The 12,028-nt window shown below is 42.6% G+C and overlaps 1 protein-coding gene across 1 annotated transcript; it reads right to left on the minus strand.

The window, feature by feature from the left end:
- Positions 1–1,921: 1,921 nt before the first annotated feature.
- ufsp1 (UFM1-specific peptidase 1) lies at positions 1,922–3,570 on the minus strand. Its single transcript, XM_023790475.2, has one exon. The coding sequence runs from the start codon at positions 3,128–3,130 to the stop codon at positions 2,453–2,455; it is 678 nt and encodes a 225-aa protein (XP_023646243.1). The 5' UTR covers positions 3,131–3,570; the 3' UTR covers positions 1,922–2,452.
- Between the last annotated feature and the right edge of the window lie 8,458 nt (positions 3,571–12,028).

Below are 12,028 nucleotides of genomic sequence, written 5' to 3' on the forward strand. Positions count from 1 at the left end.
CTGTTCATAAGGCTGAAACTACTGACAGCGTAATGACAAGTTAAACACCCTTAGCGGACATCAGCAGACACACAATACAATGCAGCCGGATCTGGTTTAGGTAAAGCCAGATGACATGAGTGTCCAACCACATATGCTGATATGTGTCTCTCTGCATGAGGACAGGACTTTCACAGCATCCACATACTGCAGAGCCTGAACGTGAAGTACAGCCAGCAAAGCCGGGCCCAGGTGGGGGATGTTCCGGAGGAATCAGAAGGAAGCACTATCAATAACACAAATCTGGGTGTTGACTAGTTGCCGCTTCAATGCAAAGGAGCCACCTGGATCTGCCGCATGTGACATGCAGTGCGGCAGCCTTATAGCTCATGCTGGAAAGCTGGCCAGCAGGACGCCACAGAAGTCAATTAGCAGAGCTCCGGAAGGGAGCTGCCCCAAGTGGCCGCCAAGGAACCGACGGCCCCTCCTGAGATGCAAGAGCCAGCCGCTACCAAGGCCTCCGGCATCATGGGCCAACGCAGGAACATCTAAGGGTACTCTGAGATGACAAGCTGACTTTGGCAGGGGCAGTGCTAGAATCTCAAGCCATCTATTGCTTAGCTCTAGCTGTCAGACTGAGAGCATGGTTCTTAAAACATCTGAAAGAATCATTCGGGGCTTCAGCCCCAAATGCTCCAGCCTAACCACACCACTGGACTCTGCCAAGATCCACAGATGCCCAGCATAGGGGGCCATGGCACCTTTGGCGTGGCTGTTCCTCAATGCCTGGTGAGAATCAGCAGGTACAGAAGAACAAAGCTCCCACGCAGGCCATCAGCCATCATAACTAAAGCCCTCAGACTCATCTGATGCCAGTGAAAACCGCCTTGTGCCAAGTCATACTAAGGCTGTAAAAAGGAGAGCTTGCCAAGGTAGAGTTAGTATAAAGGTATGCCAACTTTCCTTAGTAAAGATCCAGACTGCAAAAGAAGGTTGACACTTTGCCAGTAAGAAAATTATTAGCTTATTGGTCCCTTTCTAAAAAGGGAGCTTGTTGCCCCTGCTCCATAATCACCCAGTGGGTTTGTCTGGGTGGGATTTCAATGAGAGTTAGCCCATTGAGTGCTGACATTTATTTTAGTTCAGGCATGGTAAAGGCCACCCATTGAAAAAGCAGCTGAAAAGTGAAACAGTTTTCAGAAACTGATGTGTCACATCGTAGTAAACTGCAGTGCTGAAAATGGAAAAGAAGGGAAACAACTACGGTAACACTTTACTTAAAGCTGTCATCTACAGTATAATGGATTATAGATACTTTCATAATGCATTGTAGTGGTCAGTATACTGTATGAATTAATAAAGCATTACATCTCCCATTGACATCTTCATAAGGCATTTACTTCATAAGCTCCAATTAACTTCTCATCTATAATACATTATGAATACCTTCATAATCATTATAATGGCCAGTATAAGAATTATGGATGCTGTATTCTGCACTGTGAAGGTATCTACAATGCACTATACAAGACTTCATAAGGCATAAATAATCCATAATAAATATGGTTATAATGTATGGGCATCGCCGCCATTAAATCACATTTCATAATTATTTGTTTGGACCCCCCCATATTTAACATAAAATATTAATTTTATGCCAGTGTGTCCCCCCCCCCCCATTCAAAATGCTTCTGACGCCCCTGCTATAATGTGTTATGGTTTTTTATTATAGCCATGTTTATAATGCTTTATGAATGGATTATAATGTTATGAAGGTGTATGACCTATGTAAGAATCATAGATTCTTATAGGCAGTGTATGGCTCAGGAAATATGTATCTAGTTGAGAATATGTATCTAGTTGTACCTGGCCAACAGCGTTGAGAGCATGATGTGATCTTATCTAAGGAAGGTGAAGACATTATTCTCTGAATTTACTCTGATACTCATACTTTATTTTAGAATTTTCTTTTTTTTATTAAATCCATAACATGGCAACCCAAGAGCCTATTCCAGGCCGCACAGGGAACACCCTGAATGAGATACCCATCCATCACAATGCACACACACTCGCTCATATACTACAGGCAATTTAGAGATGCCAATTCACCTAGACTGCTTGTCTTTGGACTTTAGCACAAAACCAGAATACCCAGAAAAAACCCAACAGAGGCAGAAGATAACAAACTAGTCAAAAGAGCAGGGATGGGAGTTGAACCCCCAGCCCTGGAACGTTAGGGCAAGACAACTCAGCAACACCATATCACTGATTTATTAATATATAACTTTATTATAATCATAATCCAGCTGGCCATAGACTACATGCTGACATGCTGGTTCCTACCAGCTATTTCCTAAAAGCATCCCCCCATTCCCTCTGCCCCTTCCTTCCTCCACCCTTCCACTATCATTGCAGTAAAACAGGGCAGGGGATGTCAGTAGTCTTCTGGGAGTACAGTGCCACCTGCTGGCAGTTATTTCCCAGCTGTCTGTGGCAGACAGAGATTGTAGAAGGAGCAGTGATCCAGGGAGCCCACACTCCTCCAGGAGACCCACCCCGAATGCTGCACTGCTGCCCTCTCCAGTGGGGGGCCATAATAGTGTGGGTCCAGCACCAGCATATGAATTTCTTGGGCCCCTGTACACACACCCAGGATGCCCTTGGATGAATTGTCTCGATCCCCGCCCATCATGACTGGTGAACCGTGGGTCTCAAAGTGGTGGTGGAGCTCCTCAAAGTGGTGGTGGAGCTCTGATCCCCCACCTGGCACATGCAGGATGCGGCAGGGAACATCATAAAGGTGGTCCAGAACAAGGGCAGCCTCAAAAGTTCCGATCCACTCGCGGGATCCTATAAATGAAGGAGGCTTGTCCTCCATGGTGACCAGAGCTTGCTGAATTTCAGGCAGGCTGGGTACGAGTTTCTGATAACTTCGTTGTGATCCATTTACACACAGCCAGGAAGAAAGAGTCTGCAAAGTGCGGTAGCCGCAGCCCCAGCCCCTATCATCTTGTCCGTCACAACCATAATGAAAATACAGACACTCCCCAGACACTAGGGAGCGTCTGACAATTGTCGTCTCAGGGTCCGGGAGTCCAAAGTGTGCATTTCTCAGCAGAGCCAAATCCCAGCTGCCATTCCTTGCTGTCATATTCCGACATTCGGTCTGTACGATCCTTTGATTCTTTCTCCCCAGTCTATCTGTGAAGTCTAGTTTTAGGCTTAATCAGTCATGTATTCCTCTTTCTACGTTTTTTTTCCTCAAATAACAATGTTGAAATTAGTCGCGTGCAACGTTTGAGTCAATGTCTTCTCTCCGTCTTTAGCAGGTACATTCTCGCTTTGACATATCCGAGTTCGTTTTGTGGCATATATTTTGCCTGGTGAAGTAAAGAAAGTCACACAACAGGCAAAAAACAGCTTCACGACATACCTTTGGGAACTCAGTAGATTGATTTACTAAAAACACGCAGTCGTCTTACAATGATGAAATAGGTTTCTAAATTAATAACTTGCTACCTTTCGAAATAATAGACAGCTACTTAGCCTGTTAGCGGAGCGTCCGTCTCTATATTAATTCCCCTAAGAAACCAAACCCAGGAAAAACACATAAATGGTTCCCACTGCATCCGATTTAATTAGTTGGTATGATTTTACTTTACTTTTAACACGTGACTCAACAGATGTTCAGCAAACATTTTGCTGTTACCTCGACTGGAAATAATGCAGATTCTAAATCCCATATTTGTGTAATTTCAAGACGATTGAGATATGTACAGAAATTCAGTAAGTTGCATTTGGCTGGCATGGTTCTAACTGCTCTGCTGAGCTACAGTCTAATCCTGTGGCCTGAAACAGTCTGGTAGTCTGATTATAAGAGAAGGCATCATCATGCTTACTGTTAAATGTTACTATATTGGGTGACGATATTCCACCATGACATAACATGAATACCTGTCCCTGAACTTACCTATAACTTCGGCCACATAGCGGCTTTAAAGAGAAATTCTAACCAAAACAATAACATCAATTTTGACGGAATGTTATACCCTTCATTCAATATATATATTATAATTGGAAGTAACGTAACATGACTAGATGGATCGACTGATGTCAGACATAGACATATTTTAAACAAATTCCGCATACCATTTCAATATTCTAATCTAGTTTCCATTCTTTAGGAAGCACAAATTAGAGCACATGTGAGCAAGTGGTGAGAGACTGGAATGTGACCAGGTTAACCAGTGCAGACCCACAGATCACTCTGGATTAACTGGGATCACATTTATGTGCTTATTAATCCCATTACAATGCACAACTACAGAACCCTTGTGCTATAGAAAGAGCCTAATAAATGTTGACAGATATGTATCTGTACTCCAGCTGTCAACACAGCATTGGCTTTTGCACTCTCTCCTTATGCATATAACAGAGGTGTCCAGCTCCCTAGAATCAAATTAAGTTAGATTGGATGAACTGAAATGTTTCAGCATGTGTGAGACAGGCAGATAAATACGTGGCCACTTTCACCACCAGTCCACATCAAGATAATAAAAACAAAACATGCATTATTTTGTTTTCCAAGCGGAACTCTAGTATAGATACGGTGTGGTGCAACTACCCCCAAAATTATAACAGGCTCCTTCCTGATGGCCACCCCAATCAAAATTTTCTATGATGCCACTAGAATGGGAGTAGGCAGCAGGTGAGGTGAAACACCCCCATCGGCACTGGGGTGTACTTGTCATAGCCAGGGTTGTGGAGAAGCTTGGATACCCTGGGGGATTCAGGGGTCCCAGCACTTCTCAGGGGCCCTTGGATACATACAATTATACATAAAACTGAACGTTGGATCAAGGTGACATTTTGTCAGGGGACCCAGAATTTCTAGGCATGCCCCTGCCTACAGTAATAAATAGTTCGCATAACTTTAAAAATGGAAGGATATTGCTGGGTGGTTGTAAGCTCCGTGAATAAAATGAGTAATACGAGATGCTGGACAGTTCCTTCCTTCAGCTGTACTAACGGAGGCTTCACAGCTCCGACTTTACATAAATTAAATGTATGCAGTATTTTCATAACCACTAGGGGGCCCTATAGGGTTTAAATGTCGACACGATTACCAGTGTGTCTATAACATCTGTGCAATAGCAATTGCATTAAATAAGCTCTTTACAATTCATATTCTGATGAAATTTCTGGAATTTACAAATTTTACAAATATATAGATGTTGGGAGTAAAATGAAACATAATGGGTAAATGGCTTCCGATTAGTACGTCTGCTGCTCCGTTCGTCATTTCTGTGAGTTTCTTGCTAATCGGGGTGACTCGGGCAGCTCCGGAGAGATGCCATGGATTCCAGCCCGTATTTCCATCTTCTGACCTTTGCATGAGGCTCTTGGTGCACGCGCCGAGCGGTAAATGGTTGTCTTTCTCCGAGTGGCTTCCTTTTCTAGATGCTTCCTTGCATTCCGATCGTTGCTTTAACTATTCTTAATTCCTTCCTCCGCCCATATCGCTGCATTTATTTACCGCACAGCTCTGCCTCGAATATCGGGAAAGTGGTGCGCCAATTAACACGCGCCCCTGAACCGTACGACGCATATGGGAGGACCGATTTAGAAGTGCACGATCGGAAGCTGTTTAAATATATGTATTTGATTCCCCCTAATTCCCACCATTTTGCCCAGTTTATCCACATGGCACGCTGAGTGATGATTACTGGCGCTGGCATTAAGTCCCAACTGGGTTTCCTCATCTACCAATGCTATAGGGCATTTCTCTTAGCAGGGTCTGAAATTACATTAAATGCCTCAGTGATGCTTTACTTTGATCGCAGGGGCTGTTGTATTAAGAACCGTTACCCTGATTGCCTCTTCGTGGTAATGAAATGGCTCATTTAACAACTGTATTTATGAAAATCTAAATTGAATAATTTGCATAACTGAAGTAACACACTCCATTCTTGCATTTTTAATCTGGACACAGATTAGGTATTTGTCAGTTGTGTGTTGTAACTCCCAAGACAGTGTTGGATTTGTTTCACATGCTGAGCATGAAAGACAGATGATGTCCCGGGGAAGTACTCCCATAGTGCTGGACTGTAGTGAAGAGAGGGACACGATGGCTTTCAATGACAGCACGGATGGAAAGTCCAAAAATACGGGGGTGTTCCTCGGACCTCACTGGACTGGGAACAGAAGAAGGCGTAGTTATTGGACAAATGTTAGGTGGCAACAAGTTAAGAAGTTGAGGAAATGGGTCACATATTACATTCTCACCTATTTGGAGTTTCAAGTCGAATGAATTCCTGAAGTTTGAGGTTACCCTTGTTTTAACACCTTGTTTAAGTTCATGGTGATGTTTTTAAAGCTTGATCATCATTCATTGCAAAAATGCAAATTTATATGTGCGATTAATATTTTTGTATGTTTTGTCCAATTTAAATGGTATTTTTCAGAGTAAAATTAATGAAGTAGGCCTATATTAATATTCATATATATATATATATATATATATATATATATATATATATATATATATATATATTCAGATAAAGATCATTATATGCATTCCATGATGATGATGATGGTGATGATGAAGAGACAAGTATTGGTAGCTTCCTCCACAAACCAAGCCAAGCAAACTTCACCTAAAAATAATTGCAATAAAGCATTGAAAAGCTGAAATAGGCCTGTCTGTATGTCACAGGGGGAGCTGTGCACCTGTAGGCCAAGGTCTGAGGCCAGGCTGGTATTGTGCTCAGAAAACACACATTGCTGGATGTGGACACTCACTGGATCTCAAACGAAAGATTATAATATGTTCATGTGTTAAGATAATTTAATGACACAGATACATATCAATACACAGAGCAGGCTGCACAGTTTTCTGCAAATTATTCCTTAAATGAAAAAACATTTTAATGATGACATATAGTTCACTATGAATTGTTAATATGTAAAACTGTAAACAACTATTCATTTATATGAATATATTAATACCAGTGTTATTTTTAAATATTTAAATTTTTGGAATGAATTAAAGAATTTCAAACTTTATCCATGAGTCATCCTCAGATTTCCTGGATGTCTCCAGTTTGCAGAACTGCCCTTCTCAGAAAGGCCCACATTGATGACGATGGTTGTTTCAAAAACCAGAAATGTTACTGGGGGCCGACCCTTAGCGGCTGTGGGTGACGTCCCCTGGGGTTACACTAGAGGGCATTCTCCTTAACCCTTATGATTATTGGGAAAACTGGTCTTGTGACACATGTTCCTGATTACTGATCTTTCAGAAGCGGCTGTAGACTGCAACACCCCTCCCAGTATGTCAGCGACTTTCTCAGATGTTCTTGCACATCTGCTAATTTAGTCGTCTGACTGTCAGGCTTCCACTGCAAAGCACGTAGAATCTGATGCCCTACAGAGGTTTGCACCACTTAACCATGTCACTTTTGTCCAGTGCGGTATTGTGCTGGTGCCCTGGAAGGGCAAGTCAGATATGTAAATATCCAGGAAAAATGTGTATTACAGGTGGGCGTCAGGGTGATAGACCACTCTGTTCCACTCTGCAGGACAGCAGGGGCAAAGCACCAGCCAAGGTGCCTTGGTTTTCACGTCTTAGTGGGACGGCATCACTGCCTACAGCCATGTGCCACAACAGGCCTGTTAATTAAGACTTCCATGCTGTGTTTGTGTGAAAGCGAACCGAGGAGATGTGCGTCCTTGATTTTGGGTTATTGAAATTCACGAAACGCAAGCATCCCCAAGGGGGATTTAGAGGATGTGGGAGGATTCCAGTATTTCATCAAGGCTGGATGTGCGGAGGAAACATAACAAGGGGGTTGGCCTCTGGCTCAGCCAGTTAGGATGGTGCGCCGTGAGTGGAAGGTCGTCGGTTAGAAGCCTGTGGTCGACGAGGTGATCTCACCTTTTGGTCCTTGAACGAAGCCTTTAACCATGATTGCTCCAAGGACTGACTAACCCTGCATTCTCAATGTCAGTTATTTTGGATAAATAAATGAAATGTAAAGTAAAAAATGTGAACTTGAGCATCCATTTGTGAAAACCACAATAAATCCATTCAGTCATCTAGTAGCATTCACCTAATGCCAATATAAAAATTAGACCTACAGATTTTTGGGGAGGAAATTCAGGCCTGGTATAATCTTGTAGTAAAATTTATATGAATAAAATTCTCTGAGTATCACAGCTCTGGTTTTGAACCTTTTATGAAAAGTCCAATGAGAAAAGGTCCATGAGGTATTCTCTGCCTGCTTTGAAACTGAAAGCATTACAATTACTTTTTAATTAAATGAAATACCAGAGGAAGGAGTGGGATGAAGTTCCATAAATTTAAGTTTTTGTGCATTTTGCTGCATAAACATGATAAGAAAATTGACTTTATTACTGTCAATAATGTAGGCATGTGTTGCAAACTGTGCTTTTGATCCCTAGAGAAAATATGGGTGGCGAAAGATTAGCACCAGCATCTGAGTCACATAAGAAGGTGATGCTTTGGTTTTAGATTCCTCCTGGCCAGGCCTTCTCTGAAGATCAGAAGTACAGCTGTGAACGCTGGACATTATCTTGCTCATTGAATGAGGCTTCCCCTTACACTATTTTAATCCTTAGGACTCCAAAGGAGCAAGTATTTATAGAAATGGGCTGTGCTGTGATCTTCATAAAACAATCAAGGGGGAATCCAGTCGTAAACAGTAGGTAGATACAGACAGAGCTTGCCAAAACTGCGAGAGCAGAAGACCCCCCCCCCCCCACCCCCACACATGGGTCAAAAGTATCATAACAGTCCCCGAGGCACAGGAGGACATGGTAACTGAGTATATGATGTGGGAGAAGGTAAGTGGGAGGAGTCATGGCTCCGTTGTTTGTTTTGTCGTTGTTATTGTCCCTGGGGGGGTGATCTCCAGCAAATGCGGCATCACAGCTCCGCCATAGGTGGATGTGGCAGTCGGGAGCCGTCCCTGATCGGCGCGGTGATTACGCTCCAGGGACGCCCAAGGCCCTCAAACAATAACTTCCGGCCCCCTGCTCCCCATTCTCTGGAGTGTCTTCCTGTCTCGCGTCGCGCCAGTGAGCCCTCAGAAGGCAGGCCTGCTGGCTGGCGTCCCACCTGGACACCCGGACAGCGGGCCTGAACCCCTGGTTGATCCTCTCCCCTCTGCAGGAGCCTCTCACACCCCCTATCTGCATCAGCGTCCGGCGGGCTGCTTATCGAGTGGGGGAGGGTGATGGTCCTCAGTGACCCAGACTTCTGCATACCCTTCTCCCTGCCCCCCCCCCCCCCCCCCCCCCAGCACTCTGGGTCGCTCTCCCAACGCCGACCTCCTGACCATGGAGCCTTTGTGACTACAGCGGCCCGCAGACACATGTCCTCTCGCACGTACCTTGCCTCGCTCTCCCCTCTCTCGGTTTGGCACTGGCCTAATCAAACAGGCCTGGAGAGGATAAACAAGCCCAAAGCCAAACTGGAAAAGGCAGTGCGGAGATGGGGGTACTTGTGGAATTGTTGGGAGTGGGATTCCAGGTGCACGAGGTGTCTGGAGACTATGACGCTTATGCAAAGGAAGGAGGCTGTGACACAGAAGGACCACAATTCTGTTCCCATTAGATATATTGTTCTTAAAGCAATTGCTCATATTGAAGTCTTTTCTTTTAGCACATAGATAATAGTCCTTTGTGGTATTGGGATTGCTGTCTATGGCATGTAACAACATATCATGTCGAATTTCAGGACACAATAACATAGGCCCTGGATTCTACAGGCAAAGTTGCTGTACGATATGTGACATGGTTTGTAATACATGCCATCCTAGTCAGCTAATAGACATTGCTGTTCTTCATATTGAGGTGTAAAGTTCTTTCACTTTTTTACAGATTAATATGTTGATAATATAGTGCAGAATGTATTTCCGTTCTGTGTAAATGTATAATGTAATAGAATAACCATTTTGAAAGTTTAGGGCTTTTCCTCTGAAATGTGTTCATTTCCTAGATAAAAGGTAGATAGCCAGCTGTATAAACCACTAATATAAAACTGTCATCTCTGTAAGTTGCTTTCGATAAAAGCATATCTTAAGCAACTAAATAATAATCTGCTTATAATACATATGAAGCAAAATGTCTATTTTCTATTCCTATTATACTGGGAGCTGGGCCGTGACTGAAAAAAAATAACATTTTGACAGGGTAAGCTGAAATGTAACTCTGAAAACTTAATGGCAAAAATGACACTTAATTACCACAAATTTAGCTATACAGCTCTGGCTGTATATAATTTTGATTTAAACACTGACACATATAATTGAAATTTTAGGTCTAAAATTCACTTTTTGGACCTGATATTCACATTTTGAAAACGACAGCAGCCTGACCTGGTACTGCTATTGCTCTTCCTGAAAAACTGCAATATTTTTATCAGTACTTGGTTCATTGTTCATAGTTGCCTGATGACCCTATATCACCCTAACCCCTTCATCTCTACCTGTTGCACTCTAGCATTTAAACTTTGAGGAACTTTCATTATGCATGATCTTTATAAAAGCAAGATCTCTGGCGACATAAATGTTAAAGTCATGTATATCTGAAACCCAAATCATATTTACGAACTCACATGCACAGCGTTCAATGGTGCGCTCTGTATCTCCCGGATAAGCCCTGTCTGTGTCCGATAAGCGGGACGCACGGGGTAGCGGCACGCCGGTGTCCGATCGCCGGACAGGGTAACAGATATCCGACTCATACCCCAGAAACTCCTCAGAGGCACCACATGACGTAACGGTGTTGCCGGTGGGGGGTGGGGGCATGTTTCCAGAGGAAACTATCCCAAGAATGCTTTCCAGACACATAAGGCGAACTCTTGCCCTTGTGCTGAACCCCGACGATTCCCCACGTAGGCTCCGCGGCTTCACGATCAGCCTCAGTCAGCTTCTGCGGTCCGCCAAATCAAATGCATTTCATTTCACGCTTTATTCGTGAGAGCAAGGTAATTACTAAAGCAACTGTGCATATTTTCAAAATAAATTAAATACATTTCATCTGCACAACTATAGTAATCTAAAGTAATTTAATAAATGTACCACAACTTTAATATGGAAACAAATTAAAGTAATCACACTGAGCAATTGAATACATTATACACGCAGACTGAGCACTAAAACTAATTGGAGCGCAAATGTATATGAGCAAAGGTTATACCACAAAATGAACGGCCGGGTACCCTGTCTGCCTCTGATGTTACTGTATATCTAAGCTTCTAGCGGATACAGCAGCTTAAAAATCCCCTTAAGTGAGTACATAGCCTATATACTTACACGTTCATATATGTAACAACGATTGTGCTAAACTATATCGTCTAGGGCTATATTAATTCTGACCGTCGTTTCAAAAAACATTTTCCATTTATTCGGAGGCCGAGTTGATCCGTGTTATACTTACATCATTTTGATATTAAGCCTAGTTGTTAACTCAAAACGTAGGCCTATCATGTCTCCACAGTTTTCATTAAAACTATCCTTCTACCAGTGGTCAATTAATTTCATTTTGTTATTCTGCGTTTAGCCTATTTGCAGTGCGTTGAATTCGATTTTCAATGTAACTAAATTCACTTTAGGATGCACAAATGTATGGTCTCGCATTGTTATGCATCATTTTCTTTGTATGGTTAATTTTAATAGTGTCGTATAAGTTTCTTTGAAAGTTTGTGTGTGATGCAATATAAAACGAGAGACTATCAAGCGCCGTTAAATTTACTAGGAGGAAACAGTTTCGTGCATCTGTAGGCCTAATCAATCATTTAAATATATTCATATTCGTTGCTACTTTCACAGGTGCGACACGACTTGTTGCGTATAATTAACACTATGCAGGCCTATCGGACTAAAATAAGACATGTTTAGCAAAAAAAAAAAGTGGGAAATCGACGTTTTCTTTATTTCTTGAAAGGAAAATAAATACACGAACAAGCAGTGTGGACGTAGTTGAAACATAGCTTTCGCAACTTAAACAAATGTCTTCATAGCTT

This window comes from Paramormyrops kingsleyae, chromosome 10 (genome assembly GCF_048594095.1).
Source record: "Paramormyrops kingsleyae isolate MSU_618 chromosome 10, PKINGS_0.4, whole genome shotgun sequence".
Lineage (NCBI taxonomy): Eukaryota > Metazoa > Chordata > Actinopteri > Osteoglossiformes > Mormyridae > Paramormyrops > Paramormyrops kingsleyae.